General features: G+C 38.3%; 1 protein-coding gene across 2 annotated transcripts; it reads right to left on the reverse strand.

Annotated features, from left to right (window-relative positions):
* Positions 1 to 699: 699 nt before the first annotated feature.
* rnf150a (ring finger protein 150a) lies at positions 700 to 22907 on the reverse strand. 2 transcript variants are annotated; one of them, XM_042485121.1, is made up of 8 exons: positions 22300 to 22907; positions 11768 to 12018; positions 10185 to 10256; positions 9170 to 9252; positions 8889 to 8985; positions 8525 to 8735; positions 5538 to 5596; positions 700 to 2290 (listed from the first exon to the last, which is right to left on the reverse strand). In XM_042485121.1, exons 1-8 carry the CDS (start codon positions 22751 to 22753, stop codon positions 2210 to 2212), a joined length of 1308 nt encoding a protein of 435 aa, XP_042341055.1. In that variant the 5' UTR covers positions 22754 to 22907; the 3' UTR covers positions 700 to 2209. The 2 variants fall into 2 exon arrangements, with proteins under 2 accessions (XP_042341055.1, XP_042341056.1); XM_042485122.1 differs by having other exon boundaries at positions 2203 to 5596.
* Positions 22908 to 23248: the final 341 nt, after the last annotated feature.

Raw genomic sequence — 23248 nt, forward strand, 5'->3', positions numbered from 1 at the left:
ATATCTACAATACTGATGATTATTTACCAATTATCATATGTGTAAATATTTTATAAAAGCACCAACAGTCAAGCCAACAATACAGTAGCAATATCAATATCTGTGTAATACAGTTCAACATCACTACAAACTTCAGAGTTCCATTATATTTTTTGGGTGGTACAATTTTTTTAACCAAAAAAATGCAGCATATATGTTTGTCTTTGGAAAGTGTGGGAAAGTGTGGGTGTACCCATAGACTGTATATAAAGATATCTTTACATACAGTCTATGGTTTCACCCTTTAACTCAGATAAAGGGTGGGTGGCGCCACCTTGAGGTAGCGCACTGACATTATCAAAACGTATTTGTGATCTGTCTTTGGGCTTACCAAAGCACACACAAGTCTAAAGAAATGTTCAAAACTGGTCAAACTGTTTGGATAAAAAGTGTTTTTTCTTGATAATCTATATTTAGTCATGGGGTACATGGGACTACTGTTTGTCCATACTTTAAGAGAAAAACAAATATATCTTAAGAAAATGTCTGTTACTCAGAAACTCCAAGGAGCAAAATCTGGTAACTGGTATCTATGAACTCAGAACAGGTTGAACATGAAATATGACGTTAAAAAAACCCTTTAAGTTATATAAATAACATTCAGAGACTTTCTTACACCTGCATCATGGTAAAAGAAAAAGACAGAGACACAGCTGATCATACATACAATTTTTTTATATTACAAAATAGCAACGCTGTTATTTCTGCTGGGTATAGTGTACAATATATTGATCCTCGCCCCACATACACACAATAGTACAGATTAAAGTTCACAACATTACAGAATAAGTATCAGCTGACTCGTGTGCTATGTTCAATACTGTAGCCCTCTACATTTAAAAAAAAAGACTTTCTCAAGTCATTCAGTAAAGTCTCTCCTCATTCACTGGAGGGTTAGAGTGCAATATAAGAGAGTTTACACAAACAGAAGAGAACATATGACGAGAAATAAAATGCATGATAGCTTTGATTAACTACCAATAATTAAACTATGCTGGGTCAAGCTTTGTGATGTGAGAATAATTAAGTACTTACCTGAAAGGCCACAAATTATTACTAATTATGTGGAAAATAATGAGTGTTCAGGTAGTACATTTATTTAATTAATTACTTACAATTAATTGCTAGTGTTACATTGAGAGACTTTTAGTCATAGCACAGCAGATTAATTGATGAAAAAATATTTTAAAAAAGGTTGGCAACTGCTTGTACTAGTGTCTTTTTTTCTTTTTCTTTAATACAGATTTAATTAACTCGTATTTCAACTGTGAAATTAATTAGTGGATATGTGTTGTACTGTTTTGTGCATATTTAGTAAGTTGTGTATAAGAATTTTAGAAAATATGTTGTCTTATTCCATTTTTATGGAGCCCTTTTCCACATCTGGCTTATTTTTTTTCTTTCCTTTTGATCAATAACCACGGTTGCTCTCAGATAAAGAAATAAATAAACTGAAAATTCAGTTCACACATTTGTTGTCTTCTCTCTGCGTTGTGTTTTATGTAGGCCTATCTCTTCATTTTTCTTTGATTATTGTTGGTTAGTTTTTCTGCTCTGCCTTGTTGTCATTTATTTTTTTTGTTGTTTTCTTAATTATGCTAGTTTTGATATTTTTATTTTTTACTTACTGTTAGTATTTTTTTGTCTGTAAGTTAAGGGAATGTCTGTTTGTGTCTCTTAAACCTTTCCTAAGTTTTTCCACTATCTGGATTTTTTGCGGTTTTATATGTGTGCAAAAAAAAATCTTTGGAAACTTTTCTTTTAAGGACATTCCCCACATTAGCACCAAATACACACATACTGCAGTTCTTTCCATGAAACTTGTTGGAAATTATGAGGAACACAGCCTAAAATTACGTGTTACACAAAGTTGCAAATACAATTAGGGACGAAAATCTTGAGTTACTTCATAAGTACACTGAATGCTGTTTCTGTACATGAAGTGCACCAAAGTCTTTTGTGTCTGATAATCCCTTTAAGTTCTATTTATTCCAACATAAAGGTTGTTACAAACAGACAAAACTGAGAAATTACATTTTAGCTTAATCACATTGAGTTCTCTGTAAAAATACGTTTAAATCCAGCTTTACTAAACTCGTTTTATTAGGCAGTAGAGCCAGAATCAAGTGATCTGGCACTAAAAACAGATGTGCTTTGCTTTGTCTTGTTGCTATTTCGACCAAACAGTCAGACGGAGATGATGTTTGTTGTTTTTGTGTGTCAGGTGGAGACAAGATGACAGGAGAAAGACCTGTAAATTTAAAGCATGTAAAGAAAGATGAGGATATCAAACAGATATTGATGTTGTTGGGTGTTTCTGTGTTATCTTGTGTATTGTGCTGTCTCATTATCCCTGTGAGCTGATGTGACGTTCAGAGGCTTAAAGGTCCAGATTAGGCTGGCAGTAAACATCTGTGTCTATAATGTGCTGGCAAGAATCACAATCATCCTCCAGCTTCATATCTACAACAAAGAACATGTATAGTAGAGGTAAACAAGGCTTTTTAACTAAATGACTATTTCCATTGCATTGTCTAATTTATAGTGTATGTAAATCTACATTCATGAAAGCTTATATAATGCTACCACACGTTTAGTAGACTCTCTGTGTGATGCAACACACATAAAACGTAGAGTCTGTAAGTATCAAGCAGCTACAGCCAAGAACAGTCTCGAAAAACACTTTAAGTAAGTCCCTCCAAAAACCAACACATTCATGAAACATTTGCCCATATATTCAATAATCCTTCAATGATTGACCCAAACAGGGGAGTGTGCACATGTGTGTGTTATATAAGAGTCCCAGGTGGCTGCAGGACATAATGGAAACAATGACTGGAAGTGAAAAACTCCCAGTTAAATTCCACTGGCTCCAATGACTCAGTCAGGGGAGTGTGTGCTTCTTCAGTGTGCAAGTTTTACAGGAATGTGACTGGAAACAGATTCGATCGAGTATTAGATCCTATACTGATCTAGTTCAACAGGACTTTACTGAAAAGGTTATAAAGGGTGAGTGACGGGATGAAAACAGAACAACAAAAGGAAAAGCAGAAGAATTAATTCAACTACATGCTGCTAAAGATAGTGAATGTGAATAACAGTCCGCAGCATCAGCACGGGAGTCTAAGAGTACGTCCACACTAAGCCCGCTACATTTAAAAAAGCACCTTCTTTTCCTTTGTTTTGGTGTTTTTCTGCAGATTCAAGTGATGATTCTCTGTAAGCGTGTCACTACCAGCAACTCATTTTAAATGTTGATACTGAAGATCCCACAGATGTTCATCAACTTCAATTTATGTTTTTAAATCTCACACTGATGGTGATCAAAGGGATTAGTATAGGACTAAACAGAGGTTCAACCAACTGACACTGAAGGCCAGCAATCAAATAATGACCACGGGCACAATAACAATAAAGGCCCGCCCCAAATACAGGGGAAAAATAACAGGGTAAATAATGGTGATGGGGAAAAATTTCTTTTTGAGTGACTCTTTTTAGTGTCTGGTATGTACCAGGTCAGCCTGTTGTCTGAGTGCTCATGGATTTGTGACATGTTGTAACTTAGTGCTGCAGCAGCACTGACTACATGAGCGGGGACTCGAGTTGAAACATCTACCTGCCAAGACCAGTGGTGCATTCACGTGCTCCTCAGATGGTCGTTCCGACTGCAGCGTGCTAATGTGCTTCTGTAATATTTGTAACAAAAATGTGTTGTATTTTACGAAGAGCAAAGGACATTAATTAATATAAGCCTGCTTTGAATAAAGGCCCAATACCCTGTGCAGCTGAGGTGTAGCCCCGTCCACTATTTGAAAAGTTAGAGTAAGCAAAGTACGCGTCTGTGTAACTCATTCCTCAGCACATGTTGGCTATGATGCAATTTTGTTTGCTGATCAAAGACGAAGAATAACAAATATCTCTGTTTTCCTGCAGCTCCAGAAAACAACAGGCTGAATGCATGTTGTTTTCCAGAATTTGCCAGCTTGGTGTGGATGTAGTCTACACGAAACTTTTCAATTATTTCACAACTGTAAACATTTTCATGCTGTAAGCTCTTCATGCCCTAAAAATCCCATGCTTGGAGCATCAAATTCCTAAAATGAACTCTGACCATGCCTGGCAATGCATAGCTCCCTCCTTTTCCACAAAACAGTCCCTCTATAAACTGACATACGCCATCCAACTCCACGTCCTCATGTTTCGGTGTCATATAACAAACAGATCCATTGCCTGTTTAACAGGCAGGGGGATCAATGTGCATGAAAAATAACTACAGTTTCTGAAACACTACTGACAATCTTGGCACAAACACTTGTATTCATCTTGGCTGGCTTGACAAGTGTAGGAAGTTTGTCTAGAATATGAGCACACTGCCAGATTTTGGTAGTGACAACTGCTACTGCCAGCTGTGTTTAGCAGCAGCGTGAACCCAGATATGAACACATCCCTGCAGACAGACAGCAGCGAGTGATCACCGGCGCCATGTGTTGTGATAACTTGTAAATCAGCAGCAGTTTCAGTAGGGCAGTGGGTGACATCACTTCAAACTGCTTGTGACAAGCTATGATTGTCAAATATGAGGACAGAAACATCTACCATGTGTTTGTTTTTTTCCTCTGGACAACAGGAAGGTTCAGTTAAAGGTACAAATGAAGGTCTCACAAAAAAAAACAACAGATAGTCTTACAATTAGAAATTCAAAAATTACAGCATAATGTGTGCATACATATTTAGACTCATTAAATGACAAAATTAATTGAAAGACCTACGCTTCAAGTTTTCGACGGATATTAACGTGTGCCCAAGTCTGAAGTTGAAAAACTGCTGGTTGGAATTCACACCAGCTGTGAGAGACTCTGTACGTGCTATGTATCCATTATATCAGTTAAACTCCTGGAATATGTTGGCAGTGATCTCGTACCAAGAAACAATCTGCACATATTTTAACATTAATTAAAGCTGCAATCTGGCGGTGCGGAGGTCCTGCTGCTCTTGTGCTCATATTGTATCCAGCAGCAGGTTTAGGGTGCCAGAGTGAAGAGAAACCAACTCCATCATCTCAGCAGTTACTGTATGTGTGCTTCAGTTGCTAGCTTTAAGGATGTGAAACGTGTGACAAAAAGTGGGCCACCACAGTGTGAGAGCTGTGATTGGCTGTCTGGTCGTCATGACAGTCGAACCAACAAAATGGTGAGGTGTGACGACTAGAAAACGAGCAAGCAACACATCCACAGATGCAGGGACGACTCGGCCAGTAAAGACAGATTTGGGTGTATTTTTGTGCTGCGATGTTGTATTGCTCATTTGTCCATCCTCTAAGAAGTCACCTCCTCCAGGAGCCAAAGATGTGACGAATCTCTGGGGGCCCCCCTGGTCAATTTGTCCTGCTTTTGTCCTCCTTTTCCTGGTGATTTATTACTTTTTTTTCAGCTTTTAGCTCAAGATTTGGCCCGATCACGCTCCTGCTCTGTGGATAGCTCTACTTCAGACATGCCTACCTCCACGCCATTGATGATTGAAGTGTCTGAATCACTGCTGAGCGGCGGCTGGTGCTCACCTGAAGGCAAAAAGAGAGATGTAATTCATGACTCACGATGCAGTTATACCAGTATCTCTGAACAGGGACATCATTTTATAGCCCTTTAAAGAAGTTTGAATTCTTTAGGTTAATGCCTTTCATTGACACTTAAATAGATTTTCCCTCATCCCAGCCATAAATCAGGTTTGTCTCTGGGACCCTGATTGCAGCACACAGCGAGTTAGTGGCTGACTCGGGAAAGAATGATAGCTGCAATACCATTAACGACAGCGTTCATTATTCAGGCTGAAGACGCAACACAATCGACCCTCCATCACTGCCAGCTCTCAGCAGCAGAAATCCTGACAGATCGGCTTGTTCATCTCATGCTAACTGCCTGTCGTTGACATCGTCTGCCTCGGCTCAATAGAGCTGCGACATACGACAAATCACATCTAATTTACATACTAATTAGTCTCGAGGTGAAAACCTGCTTGTGGGGAACTGATCTACAGCTTGTCAAGCTCACAAAAGTAAACATTACTCTTTTTGCTAGCAGCTTCTGAGTGCCTTGAAGAATAATCTCTAAAAGGCAAATTGGAAAGTACTTTATCACAATGATGTACTTTTTTAATGTTCAGTATTTAGCTGAATTAATATCAGACTCATATTTTTGCTCTAAGCAGTGCTAACATGTAAAATATGATGCAGTTCAGAGCACATTATTCACATGGTGTTAAAGCTAAAACTTAATAACAGGCTGCAACTAAAGATCATTATCTTAATGTATTGACTAACTGTAAAGTAAAAAAAATGTCATAAAGCATCCCTAACATTTCCCACATCCCAAAGAGATGTCTTCAAAACAATGTTCTGACCAGCTGAAGGGGCTCTGTGTGATATTCAAAGCATATAAGTCTGCACAACTTCTTAACAAGGAGATGGCTGAGTCAACAGCCAGTAGCTAACGGTGCTAACTCTATAAACAGCACTAAACAATGCCAACAGTGCCAACAGAGCCAACGGAGTTAACGAGGGGGGCAACTGAAGGGTGGACACCACGCTTCTGTAACAATGCCATCCTGATATCAGCAGTAGGCAACATATGAGTGCAGTGCAAAGGAGCGGCCAGTAGCTTCATTCTCCACTCAGGACACCATTACTCCACTATATTTTCACCAGAAAACAGTATCTTGTCGCATACAGAACCTTTACAGACAGAGCCAACAACCTAAATCCAAAAATATATTTAGTTCACTGTCAGAAAAGACAAAGCAAAACCAAAAGAACTTCAGATTTGAAAAGCTGGAGCCAGTAAATGTTTGTTAAAAAAATGACTGAAAAAACAAATTGGTTATCAAATAGTTTCATCGTTCCCCATCAATGGCAGGTCAATACAAGGTCAATACAAAATAGCAAATTCAATAATCTTTCAAAACACAGTATGATGAATACTTAAATACTTATGTTCTTAACACTTATGAATAACACCATCTAACAGTATAATAACTGTAGTTGACCTCAAAAAGTCCTTAAAATAAGTCTCTCTTTAAAAAAAAATCCAACTATTTGAGAACGAACCCACTAAAACCATCTAAACACAGTGTTCTAAATATTGCAGTGGGGACATTATGTTGGATCGAAGTAGTGTTTCCTTTAATGTGCATTTTAAACTGACATTAAGAAGAATTGCAGTAAAGAAATACATAAGCAGGGAGTGAAAAGCAAAATGTACATTTGGCTCACTATTGGTTGTCAGGAGTGAGTCTCTTATTCAGTCACTGTGTGTGTGTGTGTGTGTGTGTGTGGACTCTGTTTGTGCCTGGAAGCAGAAAGTGTACAAGTGTTGGAGCCAGTCTGACGTGCTGAGCTGCAGGACTTTGGCACCCGTTTTTCAGACGCTTCATCTTCTCTTTCAAACACTGTATAAAGGTTTAAGTATAAACCCTTCGCTGACAGTAACCAGACCTCTGAGTGGTCAAAAAAACAGCAGGAACAACAATTAAACCACTGGGAGCTGTAATTACATCAAGCTGGACTGACCAGGGGCAATTTGTAAAACTTCCAGGACAGAGTGGTATTATTATCCATAAATAGCTGAATTTCTTGTTGCATGTATCAACTGATTTGGCACAAAAATGAAACCTTTATCTTCTAGGGATAAATGTTTTTGTCCTTTTTTTGTTCTTTATGTATAAATAAAAAAAACATAAAAACCACTCCTCTGTTTATTCCTTCATCCAGCCGTAGAAAAGGTGTTATGAAAACATGTGACTTTAACCTTTTAAAACTCTGGCTACATGTCAGTTCTGGGAAACTGTTTTGGCTCCAGCTGCTAAATGGAGAACACGTGAGCGTACACATGTACTCACACTATAAAGCTCTGATAGCTAGCAGATGTTTAACAGTGGTTAGTTAAAGTAACAGCCCTTAGGCGTTTGCATAAGGTGCTAAAATGTACAATGTTCTCTAACATAACAAATATTTGAGTGTATGTGGGTTAGGCTGCAGCTTTCTTGAAAGGGAGCACTATGATTACCATCCTGTCCTACTCAGGAGGATCTGAATTGGGGAACACTGACCAGGTGGCTGCTGGCCTGATTTAGGTCTCAGAATAAACAACGCAGCCCTACAAAGGGGAATAAAAACAGAACCAGCACACTGTTAAAAGCTGGTTTCCTCTGGTGGATGAGGGACAAAAAAGCTTATTTCATCTGTTTCTTTTTGCAGAGTTTTACTCTCAAAATATTTCCTAGCACAGCGGAAATCAGCCAACAGTCAAAGGTTGTAGCCTCACTGTGTTAAATAATAGAGAGAAAGAAACAGGCATACTGAAGAGCGGGTGGTGATAACTGTCTGGATTAAAATTGAATGTCCCAACTTCTCAGCTGGGAAGTTATGCGTCAAATTTTTTTTTTGCTGACTGTCAGGTCATTACCTCTACATTAAATGTGTGTCTGTACTTACTGCTGGCAATGATGTGGCTGTCCCCTGCCTGAAGTTCTGTCTCTTCATCAGGATGGAGCTGCTGCAGGCCTATTGCTCTTCCGGCTGGATCCAGAACCACCGAGCTCTCATTAACTGTGATGTCACTCGCCCCGCTGATGGGGTTGGTGGGTGGACCCCCGACAGACGCTTCATAGTCTGGAGGAACTTCATCTGAACAGTCTGCGTTGAGCTGGAAGGTGCCAAACATTTTGTCTTTAGAGACAGTCTCATGCATGCTATGAGTTGTCATTTCTTTTATATATTGCACTTTAGATTTAGATTAGTCTTGTCTAGTCAATATGCATGAGGCAAATGTTACCAAAATAAATCAAAAGATCCTTACTGGGATTCCCAAAGCTTTGAGGATGTTCATTTTGCACATGGGACACGTCCGGTGGTCTTGTAGCCACGGGTCTACACAGTGCTTATGGAAAATATGCCTGACCGAGCAAGAAGGCAGCGCACAAGTAAAACATTTGAAAACAAATGACTGCTTGAATGCAATGCACAGGGAAATGTGTAAATATTGGCAGCTATGGTGTGTGTATGCATGCCTTCACAAAATAGAGACATCTATTTTTAAGTTGCAGTATGTATGACAAAGATCCAGCACACAAAGCTCACCTGCACGGTAATATCCTCACGACATCGTTCGGCTTATAACCTTCAATGCAAACGGCACAGTTATCAAAGTCTGACTCAGTCTCCTAAAACACAGAACACACAGAAATACACAAAAAGACCAATAAATTGTTAAATACACACCAAATAAAATCCAAGTCATGTCCTCCAAGTTATGTCTGTCTTGATAACTGTTTTTGATGGACGGTGTGTTGTCACAGAAATAGTTGCAATTAACAATATTATTGTCATTTGTTTTATGCCACTGATATAATGATAATATAATAGCATAATAATGCAAGTGCATCCTTTCAAAGAGCAAAAAGAAAAATACTTGAAACATTAATAAAATGAGAATTACTGCCTAGTGGTTGCGTGCCTCCGCAAACTACTCTAGTTGGACTTACAGTTCACATCATTATTATTCACATTATTATGAAGATGACCTTTAAAATACTGGATATATAATGTCATCTCTTCCTCATAATATTAGACATTTGTGTGAAATTTTGTCAAATTTATCGTATGAATTCATGAGTTGTGGCCAAAAACATTGTTAGGTTTGATTTGTTAGGTCACAGTGACCTTGATCTTTGACAACCTAAATCTAATCAGTTTATTATTGAGTCCATGTGGGTGTTTGTGCCAAATTTGAAGGAAATTTCCTCATGGTATCTTTGGGATACTGTGTTTATGAGAATGGGATGGAGAGACAACCTGAAAACATAAAAGCCTTCAGCCACAGCTATCTGCAATGCATCATGTTGGCTAGAATGTTGGTGACATTTTTATCCAAACAAACATGCATGTAAAAAATCGTACAATTTATGTACACAACACATGATAATTTTTCCCTCACCTCGATTCGTCATTAACATAATTATCATGACAGGCCTACTCCAATTGGATTTACAAATTTTTGTAAATGTATGAATACTTTTAAACTCACTGTATTGCCAAACATGCTTTGAAGTTTATTTGAGATGTTTCTGTTTGCAGAGTGGGGAACATCATTTACCTTGTCTCCTTTCTTAATGGTGCGTACTTGCAGCTTACTGATGGCCTTTTTGGCAGCATCTCCCAAACGTCTCTGCAGATATAAAAAAAATGTATTACTGACACGGCCATTGGGTTTTTAATAGTGGAAAACACAGCCTTTGACTCAGCAGGATGCAGTATCTCACTGGTCTGTTAATGTACTGTAAATTCTGCTGATTTCTGCTGATCTACATCAGCTCAAAACAATCTTGGAATAAATGTTTTACTTTGCAAGCCTACCTTTATGTGAATGTGAGCCAACATATAATTTCACAAGATCAAGCATCATTTGCAGGTTGGAGACTCGATTTCACATTTTCACATTTGTGTGAAAATAGTAAAGGAGAGCCAATATCACCTAATGTGCACAAACACCACTACTGAACCACAGTTACAAAATACGTGAACTGGAAAATTGATTTTTTATATTAAGAGGAAAACTTCCACAACAATTTGCCAGATGCTTTGTATGACTCAAGTGGATATCTCCAATATCTCTTTCACACACCCTGTCAATAAAAGAAGTCCTTACTTTGTCAAACTGGAAAGGTTTGGGTGTGTTATTGGGCTTCCTGAGGAAATTTTGCAAGATGAGGAACCTTTTTTTCAGGTATATACCTGAGCTGGACTTCCCAGATACGCCTGAATTATTGATAAGCTATTAAAGCAACATATAAATTGTGATGTAACGAGCAGCAGAATGACAAACAACTTAATATTTTAGTGTTATATGTTGTTATAAATTCTTTTACATATATTTTTAAAATTTCATTTCATTATATATTCATTTTATGTCCTTAGTCTTGGTCTGGGTATGTTTTTCTACTTTGCTTACTACTTGCACTACTTTCTTTCATCGCTTTTGTATGATATAATGTTATTGTGTTTTCTATCTGTTCTATTTGGAAAATATCAATAAATAGAACTTAAGAAAAAAAACAACCTGTGAACCACAATGACTAGAAATCTTGAAACAGATCAAGGGAACAAACTGTACACCACTAGTTACCTGTAATACAATGTGACTTTAAACATATGAAATCATGTCATTCACAAAAGTATCGGCGACAGGTTCAGAGAGCTGACAGGAGAGAGGAATCACAACCTTACTAGGCCGCCTTGGAAATGAAATGAGAGCAGATTTGTTCAATATGGCTGAACATAAATCAACATAATTCAAAGTGAAAATGCAAACAATGGTTGTCACGGCACCGGCTCCTATCATAACAAGCACAATGATGAATGGCCATTGCAGACGTCACAAGAGCGTCAGGGGCGGCCATTCATAATAAAGAGAGGGCAACAGTGAGTATTAGCAAAGTTGGCTCAGAGGGCCGAAGAGCTGAGTTGCTTGATGGTTCACTGGTTCGCCATGTCTCTGTTCGGCCAGCTGTCAGGCTAATTCTGGCCTCTCCTTACAGCTTTTCAGAGCCGACACCAAATGGAAAAATGCACGGGCCAATGTCAAGACTAAGACAACAGAACTGTCTATAACCATTTCAGGTGGAAACACATCAGGTCATGGAGTCCTACTCTGATTAAATAAAGTGCACACACTCATACCTGGTTGCGGTCTCGTGCATTAGCGTAGCGGAACCTCTGGATGTAGTAGAAGACGAGCCAGGCGAGGGAGATGATCATGAGGACGATGAAGGAGATGGAGACAAACACTACTGACGTTCTGCTCACATACTTCTGCAGGTTGCGGGTTCCTATGGTGATGTACAATGTGACCATGATTTTCTGCTCCAGCAGGGCCACAATCTCACGACCTTTAGGCTCTGGGATCATGATGGCCACAATGTCGCCTGTACCTGCACACACAAACAACACACCTAAGCCTTTACAAGATCAATCAAGTCCATAGCTGCAACACAAGACACTAAAGTCTCGTCCTCAGTATTGTATCTGGGAATTCTACTAACCTCTACTATGACACACTAACAACACATGGTGGATATTTTAGATATCTTTAAACATGTTTTTAGACAAAAAAAACCCACTCACTTTCATTAAATTATCATAAAGAGTGTATTTTTTCTCCCCTAAGAATTATATCTTGAGTGTAGAAAGCTTGGAAAAAGTACTTACCAAGATTTACAATTTTTTAGAAAATATCATTTAAAAGTTAACTAATAAGTTGTTTTGAGGTGCAAATAAGTCTGTAATATAATTTTTACGGCATGTTTACGGCTGCAACAATTAGTTGATTAATCGATTAGTCAATTGGTAAATAATTATCTGCATTGTTTGTCTTTTTTTCGTTTTACCCAAAATACCAAACATTTGCTGGTTCTAGCTTTTCATATGTGAGAGTTTGATATTTTTTCTTTTGTTAAACATGAAAGTAAACTGAATATATTTGGGTTTTAGTTGGACAAAACAAACATTTAAAGACATCATCTTGGGCTGGGAAATTTTAATCATTTTCTGACAGTCAATAGGAAAAACAACTAATCAGTTAATTAAAAATAATCCTTTGATCAATGCATGATTAAAACTGTAGTTGTGTGCAGTCCTGATAATGTTAAAATTTACAATAAATGAAAACTGAAAAGACAAAAAGAAAATATCTAATTTAAGCAATCTGAAATGTGGTTATTGTTTGGAATTGGGCAAAACAGGAACAAAAAGGCAATAACTAAAAAAAAAAAAAAAACTTAAAAAATGTAGCTGTAGGCTTAGGCTAAATCTCTTTACTCTAACTCTTTTTACAATATGAAATATACCTGGCATCATACTAAACCAACAATTACAATAACTATACTGTACTAATGCTTAATGATATTATAGCATAGAGCCTTAGTTCCTTAAAAAATAAAGGAAAATACAAATACTGACGAGAAATCTAATATAATTTTTACACAGTACATAGCAAGATATCCAACATCCAACCCTGGCAAATAAAGAGTTGTGCCTTAAAGCAGAGCAGGTGTTCAAACTCAGTTTGCCAGGAGCTTAGATGTGAAAGAACAACTAAAGCTTTACTGTTTGTCAAAAGCTTCCTGCAAGCAACCGTCTGTTGCTCTGCTAGTCGTACATGATGAAGGCTTTTGCATTACATAGTCATGGAGCTTCTTTTAACTTCTGCACCTGAAAGATGTCCAGGAGGTGTTTACAGAGCAGGATTTGCATGATAGAAAAAACTCCCATCGGGGGGGTCCCAGTATTAAGACGGTGCTTCCCAGCTAATGCTTCTCAACAGTTCAGTTCCCTAACGTGACAGATAAGCTTTGCCTCCTGCCTCTAACAGACAACCAGCTGCAGAAATGTTAATGGCTGTGCCATATCAAGAGTTTATAAAATATTAGGAACTTTTTATACAGTTATAAAAGGTTCATTAAAGATGATTTTTTACCTAAATGTGTATCAAAACTTCCCAGAGCCAAAATACTCCCCTTTAATGTTTTGTTTCGTCTTATAAAACTTTAAAACTCTTAAAATATTCAGATTCCAATGATACAAAAGAGAGAAAATAAGCAAATACTCACATCTGAAAGGCTGTGAAAAGTGAATCATTTTTGCTGGACAAGTTAGACTTAAACAGCATATAGATTATTGAAGTAATTGAGTTTTTTTGTTGATAAGTCAATTAGTTAATTAGCTAATTATTTCAGCTCTCACAAACATAAAATATTTGCCAATAAAACAGAGCCAAAGAAGGTATAAATGCCCATTATTGTTTGTCTCTATGGCTAATATTTGAGAGTTTGCAGTGAAGAAAACAGGAAATGTAGGGGGGTTGCATTTTTAACCGTATGACAAAAATTGGCCGGGATGTTGATTTCTAACTCTTCAATATCAAATATCTGTCTCTAAAAATCCAGCATTGTTCAGGCTCCATTCTGTATAGTCCATTTGACTGTAATGAAAGAATGACAAATATATAAAAAATAAATAAAAGTCATCATTTATAAATCTTGATTGTGTTGGTGTGAGGTGCAGAGTGCTGGAGATATCAGCACTATGATATAGTTCTTACATGAAACTGCTCAAAAAATGTCTGTGGATTATCTTGAATAACTGCATCATGATTTCTAGAAAGAGACTTTGCTGTTGAGTTTTTAAAATTCTATTTTTGATGTTTTGATCACCCCAAACCCAGTGTCATCTTGTACCGATATGTTGGAAAGAAGGCAAACAATCTCAAACAGTCCCCAAAACAATCTCGACTGATAAATAGCACTGTAAGAGGAGAGTTGTTATTTTTAAATGTACTTTGTGGTGAACTGTCCTTCTAAACAACTCTGCAGTTTCTAGACACAATAAGGGAATAACAAGCCTCTGCTCTCTCAGCCGTACAGCAGCAGGTTGATGATTCCAGGAACTGCATCAACAGTCTGAGTACTGTTACATCATATTCTGCCTGTTTATGACTGCAGCTCAGTGTCACAGTGGCTGCAGTGCTCCGGTCCCTCTATCAGTTATAAACAGTGGCTTTTTTCAACCTGCCCTCACCAACAGCTCCTTCCGTGCAGCCTGCCAGATACAAATCCTCAATGCACCTTAACAGAGATCTGCAGAGTTATATTAAAATCATATTCTGGGGTAATTCTGCCACAGAGGTACTGAGACTGACAGAGAATATGCTGCTTTGTGCTTTTCAGAGGAGTTAAAGCCTTTGAATTGAACAGATACGCTTCATTTCCAGGATGTAGCTGCAATATATTTTTGCTGTCATGCTCATAAATCCCTTTATGTAACAGGTTTGTTGTCAAATCTGCACAGCTGCTGCATTTTATACGGCCAGAGTTGAGAAGTCATACTAAAATCACGTCTATTTAAACTAGTTTATGTTCACATACATGCAAGAATCAGCATATGAACAATATTAAAGTTTAAATTCCTGAAGAAATTTAACTGAATAATTTGGTTGTGATTTTTTTTTTCAGAACACAATACAGTAAATATATTAGGGCAAAAGCCACATTCTTAATAAGTACACAAATGCTTAATTTCACAGCTTATAACCAGTATGGTAGAAAAATGAGAACAAAGCACTTCATGTGTACCAAAAACAGCCAGATCCACAACCACACAGTAATCCAGCTGGCAGTATCTCCACTGTTAACACAAAGGTTTATCCTTGTATTACGGTGGCTGCTCCCTCAAAATGAGTTTCTGTATGTTAGAGCTTCTAAAGCAAACCCTGCTACAAACAATGACGGAGAAAACACAAGCTTGTGTTTGGATAGCAAACAGACGGTAATACCCTGCTGAACACCACTGTGGATTTAGACCGTCAGTCCGCTAAAGTTTCTACTTATATTTTTCTCACTGACTTGAAATTTAAATAAGGTAAGCAGAGTCTATGAAATTAATGTGTTAGAATAGGTGGATCATATTTCCCATTTTCCCCAATCATACAAGCTAACTCTCAAGATTCCCTGAGAGTGCATTTTTATAAATGCTAACTGTTTTGTAAACCTCTTTTTTCATCCTTGTAACCTTGGATCACATGCTTCTGACCTGCAGATTTATGGTTTTATTCAGCATGACCATATGGTGCACAGGGCAAATCACTGTGATGTAACAATTGCATCTGTAAACACAAGATAAACCACATTATCTCATGTCAACAGGCAAATGATATCAAGAAGACTCTGTGGACTTTAAAAAATGTCTGTGTATGGCCATCTTCAGCTTCACAGCCAGCAGAAATGAGGAAAGGCATAACAAGGCATGTAAGATTTCCCTAAGCCTTGACTCTTATCTCCTTCTTCTCTTCACTGTGACGCAGAGTGGACAAAAATAGCTGCTTCTAAAAGAGGAGGTCTGAGACTGAGGCTGAACTTGTGAAAAAGATCTGCACTGTTTTCAGAGCCACTTGTGCCCAAGATGTAGAAGCAAAAGAGGGATTAATACTGAATGGGTTAATTCAGTGGACACAGCCCTGTTCAGTGCTGGGAATTTAATTTCTTTAACAGGCTTCTGGTCTGCAGCAGAGAGGATAACACTGAGGCAGAGATTACCACAGAATTAACTGGTAAACACTTTATTAACCACCATGTGCTAATCTGAACCTGACAGTTACACAAAGTAGACTACACACTGTGGCTTAATCATGCAAGTTCATCAGAAAAAGCTTCAGAGTCACTGACGGAAAAGGTTGACAGTTTTGGTTAATACGCCTTCTTGCTGCAAGTTAAGATTCGTACCTGTAGCCTTCTGTAATCATGACGCTGAAGAGCAGCAGCTCTAAAAGGTAATCAACGCAAAAATTGAAGTGTGAAAATGAAACGCACCTAAATTATTAATTGGTGCTGAGCAGTTGCCAGGAAACCAGCGGAAATTCCAGGAAGTTTGTGCTCTGAGGCAAATAAATAGTCTGAAATGTAACCCCCACAAAATGGCAAAAAGTCATTTTTACACTTGTTTTTTTTTTTATTACACTTTATTTGAAGGGATATGCATTAGCCCTGCAACTAACAATTATTTTCATTGTCGATTATATGCTGGATTAATCGATTAAACCTTGAGGTGACATTGCTTTGTCTTTTGTTTTGTGCATGAGAAAACCAAAGGCACCTTTTTACATAGTGGACAATAAAATTCTCAACAAAGTGTCTAAATCATATATGGGAATGAATGTTTTAACAACTAGTGTCATCAACCAGTCAGCTGAATTAGTGCCAGCTGTAGGGTTGCAACTAACAGTTATTGTCAATTAATCTGCCAGTTATTCTCTCAATTTATAGATTAGTGGGTTCACTTATAAAACATCAAATATTAAATTAAATAAATTATTCTTTCATTAAAAAACATTAAACTGTGATATATGTGTGCTTTTGACATTAGCTGTCACAAGACAAATATAACTGTGTCATTAATAATTCTCTTGATGTCACCTACGTTGGTACAATCTGGACGTGTCATGAAGATGTCATTTAGTGTTACTACACTGGCAAATCATTTTCTCTAAGTACAAAATGTACTCGCTAAGATTATGCCAGAACCTTCTGTTTGAGGAAGAACAGGTAATCCAAGCAGGCAACAGGTTTTTTTCCAAAGTACAAAATTCATTACTGTGCAAATACAATAAAAGAAAAACGCCTGTAACTTTTGCTAGAGTATTTAAAAACATTTGACAGCATAATATAATTCAATGACATTTCTATGACGTCCAAATTGTACCACTGTATTTGATGTCAATGGAATTTTTCATGACACAATTACGATGGTCTCAGTACAGCTAATGTCGAAACCAATCAAATATGACTTTCTAATGTAATGTTTACACATGGAGATAAATAGTTTTTTTAAGCTTGATGAATAACTTGCTATGTCATGTTAATGACAAGTATGTTGTCTTATTTAATGTCAACATGTCATACAAAGACATCTCATAAAATGTCCACTTTGCATTAAAATGTTGTAATTGACTGAATGACACTTTTTGACAACAGTCATAAACATTGAGCCCAGCTGCCGGAAGAAAACCATCAATATGTTAAATTTGTACATTTCATACATATTACGCTTATGGAGGAAATACTGGTTGTGTGTTACCTACTTGAAATGCTTACCGAGCTACAGACCAACAAACAACAAAACCAGTTGTGTTAAAGCAAGTCATAGCTTTTTAGACACCAAACATGGGTGTGTTTTAGCGACATAACACTGTGTTTCCACAGGGATAATATACCACGTAAGCCGCTGCTTTTGCCAGAGCCATCACTGCATTTAGTGCCAGGATAGTGCCAGTGAAAGTGGCTGTTTTTAGCAGAGACATCATCTTCTCAAGCCATGACTGTGTCACCAAAATGGTGTTTTTAAAGCCCAAACATGATATTTCCTAACAATAACCAAGGGTTTTTTTGTGCCTAAACTTAACCACATTTAAATCAGAAATGTTATAACATACAGAAACATAAAGTTTCAATGTATCTGCTACATAATTACTTACTTTTTTCTGGTGATTAGGTTAAAACATTCATAGAGACTCCTCAATGTTAATGACAGGTGTCAAGTTATGGTTATGATAATATCCTGCCACTCTAATGCTCTAATGCACGGCTCTTTATATAAATTAAAATAACGGACTAGGTGCAGGTAGGTAATGATGTTTATACCAGTGGACAGAGCCAGGCTAGCTGTTTCCCCTTGTTTCCAGTCTTTATGCTAAGCTAAACAATAAAGTGATGTGAAAAAAAAACCTGGCAGTATATTGACTCTGATGCCACTCAGTCTTGGGATGAAAGGGTTAAATGAAGCCAGGCCTTGAAAGCTCTGGAAACTGTGGATTTTACAGCCCAGCTGTGTTGGCTCTGGATAGGAAAGTGCTCCAGTCTCTCTTTGTCAGCTTCACATTCAGTTCATACACATTAAGACTTGTTCCTTTGTCACTGCACTTTGTTACCTTCCTCTCCGCTAAAAGCTTTGTCACGACACCTCTCCTGGCTGACGTCTCTGTCTCGTAAAGTGTCTCAGTTTATATTCATGTCATGGCTTGAAGTCAGGCAAGCCATGTTGTCAGTGTCATGAGAAATTGTGTATGTGGTCACCTGGTTCATGCAAGTCCACGATTCAGTTTGTTTTTTAAAATTTGGTTCCCACTGACTCCTACGACCAGTCACTGAGTTTGAGTAAAAACTTTAGAGGTTTTGCATGATATTTAAATGATCTGCTCATCACGACAGGTGCCTGTGACACCTCCGTACGAACGGAGCTTTTGGTTAAAAACATCTTGGAATCAACGCGACCATTATGTCATCAGGTGTTAGGTGCCTTTTTATTTTGAACATCTGTTTCTGCACAGATCCTTTTGTCCAATAGCCTGCAGGCATTGTGTTGTTGTCTGACACAGGCGTTGAGGTCTGGTCAGCCACACCTTTATGAAAACTAGCATCAAGCTGAGAGCCCATTTCCAGTGGAAATACAAGTCAAGTGTTTCCACAGATAATCAGTTTGTGGTGACATCAAGAGTTAAACTTTAAAACAAAAACCTTCTTAGCAAGCTTAAAGAAAAGATTTATTCCAACTCTAGGACAGCTGTAGAGCTATTACTAAACAAGATGAAACTGTGAAGGTACAAAATCTACGAATGATAGCCTGCTCTGTTTGGAAAAACTAGACATATTAAAGAACTACAGGAGAGCAGAGACACCAGAGAAGAGCCAGCATTCAAGCTTCCTGTGTCAGCCGATGCATGTTGACGAAGAGCAAATAGCATTCAAAAACAGATGGTGACTAAGTTTGACAAAATTTGCAGTTGAAAGAAGTAAATAAATTGCAATATATGTTATCGCAGTTCTATCGTATTGAGGGGCTCCTTCTGATTCCCACCCAAAGACTTTCTGGATCATCGAACCAAAGAAGTGGAGTTCGAGTTATGTTTTCATCTTACAGGGGCGCCACAGGCAAGCACACCATTATGGTTTCAAAGGTGGGGGTACTTTATAGAGGCCTGATACTTTATTATAGATAATGTTGTATGTTGTATTTGCATTTTTACTAAAAAGAGCTCTTTGCTTTACCATCTCATCTTTGATGTTCTACAGACTTTTAAAGACAATATTAACGTTACATAAAAACATTAACCAATGTCAAAGGTCTTCAGCCCTGAATATTGTTTGCAGGTATTCATCTCAACTGGGACTTTTCCAGTAAATCAACACTGGCCACTCCACTAGCTGCTGGCTGTCAAACTCACTGCTTTGAGTTAAAGTAGTAACTGTAATAACTGAAGGAGATCTTGGCTCATTTGGATTATGGTGACAGGAAAGTTTGGGGTGTAAGAATATATCAGTACACTTGTGTATTGTGATATATCTTGTGATAGTGTTTCTAAAATACATGGGTTTTCATTAATTATTTACATGCAGAGATTGCAGCAGTGGTTCATTTTGTGTTGTGTTTATCCCTGACCACTAGATACCACTTCTGTAGTCTATCTTCAGCCACCTGACCCTTCTGCTCCAAGGCAACAACATATCGCTAGTATATACACAAAGAATGAAATAGTTAGATAAATTTCATTCACACACACATTCACACACTGGTGGCTGAAGCTACCATACAAAGTGGCGCCTGCTCAGTAACCATTCTCACACACGTACACACTGATCGAACAGCCATCGGGAGCAATTTGGGGTTCAATATCTTGCACAAGGATACATGTCGACTGGAGAAGCCCAGAATGGAACCTCCAAACTTCCGATTAATGAACGACCTGCTCCTCCTCCTCATATACCGCACTGTAACTGATAATAACAATAATAATTCTGCAACACTGTGACACCGGGATACTTTCTGAGACGGTTATCGCACTGTGAATGTCTCATACCGTTGACACCCTAACTCAGAGCACACGGGCATGTCCACTGTGCATCCTTTTACTTCAACATATTCAGCACGTAAAAACAAAACCACATTTTTGTTTATGACCTACATATCTTATTTAATGGCAAACAAATGACTGTGCTTGGTGCTATTTAAACAGCCAAGTGTTTGTCCAATTATCTATGCATCAGCATGCACTGCCTCCAGCAAACAAGCAAGGAAATGTGACTCTCCTTAGAAGAACCTGATCTGAGGTCTGTGTTTTCAGGACATTTTTGCATGGATTATGTCAAAAGGTGTGTTGTTTAAACATGGTTTATTCCTCTATTAGCGGGGCTCAAATGTTTGCTTTGGCGGTGTACTGACTGTTCCTAAAGACAAAAGATGGGTTTTTGATGCTCTCCTGCTTTGTCTTGAGGAGTCAGTGACCTGTGAGTCTGCAGTCTGTGCTTGTCTGCAACATTTTAAATAGTACGTTCGATTATAATGGTTCCCTTTTTACTTTTGTTTTGTAAAATTCCTGTTTTTAAGAAAACTTGGGACTCCTTAGTTTCACACAGACTGTGCTCAACAAATGGCCGGAGTAACATGTTTTCCGTCTCTGGGCTTCTTGGCATATATTGTGACAAGCATCTCTGTTTGTTGTGAACATGTTGTTATTGTTTACTGCTAAGAAATAAATCCAGAACACTAATGAAAAAAATGTCCTTTAGGCAACTATCCCTGCACAGTTAGAGTGCAGCAGGTAAACTCCCTCGGTGACATGACAAATATTTGATATTCTTATTTAAGTGTCATTGTGCTCAACTGTCTGTGCATGCATTATCATTGTTTTAAAAAGACTGACTAATTTCTAGTTATTCTGTGCTACTCTGTGCTTCACCTTTGTTGTTTTTCTTCTTCTCCACAAGATTGTGATTCTTTTTCTTCTGATTGAGAATACATACAATTTATTTCAGTCTGTTAAAATAAATCTCTTATGTAACAGTATCATCACATAGCCTTTAATGTTTAATTCCGCATTGGAGAAGAAACTTCGGCAAGATCGAAGACAGAAAATCCAGCAGATCTATGACATGATGGCATGTGATAATCAGTGTGCATGGACATCTAGCTCACATTTCTACTTCAACATGAAACTAATTGATTAATGGACCGATTCCACAGATGCAAAAGCTGCTGTGGGACCATTAATCTTGGTCAAGTGTGCAGTATTCAGTTCCTTTACTTCAGTGAAAGTGCAGATACCACACTGTAAAAATAATCAGTTAAAAGTAAAAGCCCTGCATTGAAAATGTCACTTAAGTAAGATTAAGTAAGAATTATCATAAATAAAATGTATTATTATTATTATCATCAGAATGCACTTATATTTGAGAGAGAGAGAGAAAAAAAAACAGAAAGATGCTTTGCATTGCTTGTGTTTTATTGTATGCTGTTATTGTTTTTATTAAGCTGCTATTTTATTCTCAGTTTTTATTTGTGTTACAAATTATATGTTTGAAGGGCTGAGAGAGAGCCAGGGCACAATGCATTTCATTGCACTGAATGTACACCGCACTTTTTAATGTATATGACAAATTAACTTGAATTACACTTGAACTACTACTAAATGCAGTTAAGTAAAAGTATAATATTCCCCTATGAAATTTAGTAGAGTAAAGGTATAAAGTGGCATTAAAAGTAAGTACAAGTACCTCAAATTTGTACTTAAGTTGAGTATATGTACTTAGATACATTCCACCACTGTGTGCCCATGACACGGCTGAGCAGGAATCGTGATGTAAAACAGAGGCTGACAGGTGGTCTCTTACCTGGATGGGGCATTGTTATGGTGTCGTTGGCACTGCTGGAGCCCACATTGTAGATGACAACTGCAGAGGCGTTGTGGTTTGCAGCGTTCCGGATCTTTTCTCGGTATGTGCAGTTCCCCGCAGCCACCAGCGCCACCCAGGCGATGTTGTGCGGGACAGGAGGGAACCTGACGTTTGGGTCGCACGCCTGTCTGTCATGCAGGGTGGACGGCACCAGCACCAGACCTCTGGCTTCCTTCTTGGGTGACTGCTCGCCATATCGACCGCACTCGGTTTTCTCCGTCTTGACCTCCGAAGTGACGGGGTCCAGATAGGTGATGTTGACAAAAGCGGTGTACCACTCTTCCTTCTCTGCCACCGTGAAGTCCAGACACAGCAAGTGCACGAAACAGAACGACAATAACCACGTCGAGAGAGCCAGACTGCGGCAAGCTCGGATGAGAGACGGTGCCATTGTGCGGCTGGTTTGGGCTGGACGGTCCGGGTCTCCTTCTCACTACAAAGCTCGCACCACGTCCCTGTTTTTACCGGAGCTGCCAGAAAACATTAACCTCGCAAAAGAGCCAGAGGCAGACTGCAGCCCTCATTGAAGAGCTGTCCTCAGAGTTTGTGAGGACTCTACCACACACCACCTCCTGCAGGAGAGGGCGGCGCTGTGTGTGTGTGTGTGTGTGTGTGTGTGTGTGTGTGTGTTGTTCACGGTCAGCTGTTTCCCGTTCTCGCTCAGGATTGGCTCACCGCTCATCTGCACGTGACTTGGGCGTGGACAAGGTGCCCGTGACGCTCGGTGGCATGTGGAGAAACTAAAACAGTCATAAATCATGTAATCCACTGCTACATATCAACCTGACAGTTTCAGCTATGAACTGTTTGGCATTATTGATGCATTTTGATACATATTATGCATTTGATATGTTGACAAAATTTTCGGAGACGCTGGATTAAAAAA

This window comes from Plectropomus leopardus, chromosome 4 (genome assembly GCF_008729295.1).
Source record: "Plectropomus leopardus isolate mb chromosome 4, YSFRI_Pleo_2.0, whole genome shotgun sequence".
In the NCBI taxonomy this organism is placed as follows: Eukaryota; Metazoa; Chordata; class Actinopteri; order Perciformes; family Serranidae; genus Plectropomus; species Plectropomus leopardus.

Excerpts from the sequence above, each read along its gene's own strand:
- rnf150a (XM_042485121.1), bottom strand. The coding sequence starts at position 22,753 with ATGGCACCGTCTCTCATCCGAGCTTGCCGCAGTCTGGCTCTCTCGACG. Across the intron at positions 8,986-9,169 it reads GTGAGGATATTACCGTGCAG|GCATATTTTCCATAAGCACT; the intron begins GTGAGCTTTGTG and ends TTGCTCGGTCAG. Across the intron at positions 5,597-8,524 it reads CAGCCACATCATTGCCAGCA|GTGAGCACCAGCCGCCGCTC; the intron begins GTAAGTACAGAC and ends TTTTGCCTTCAG.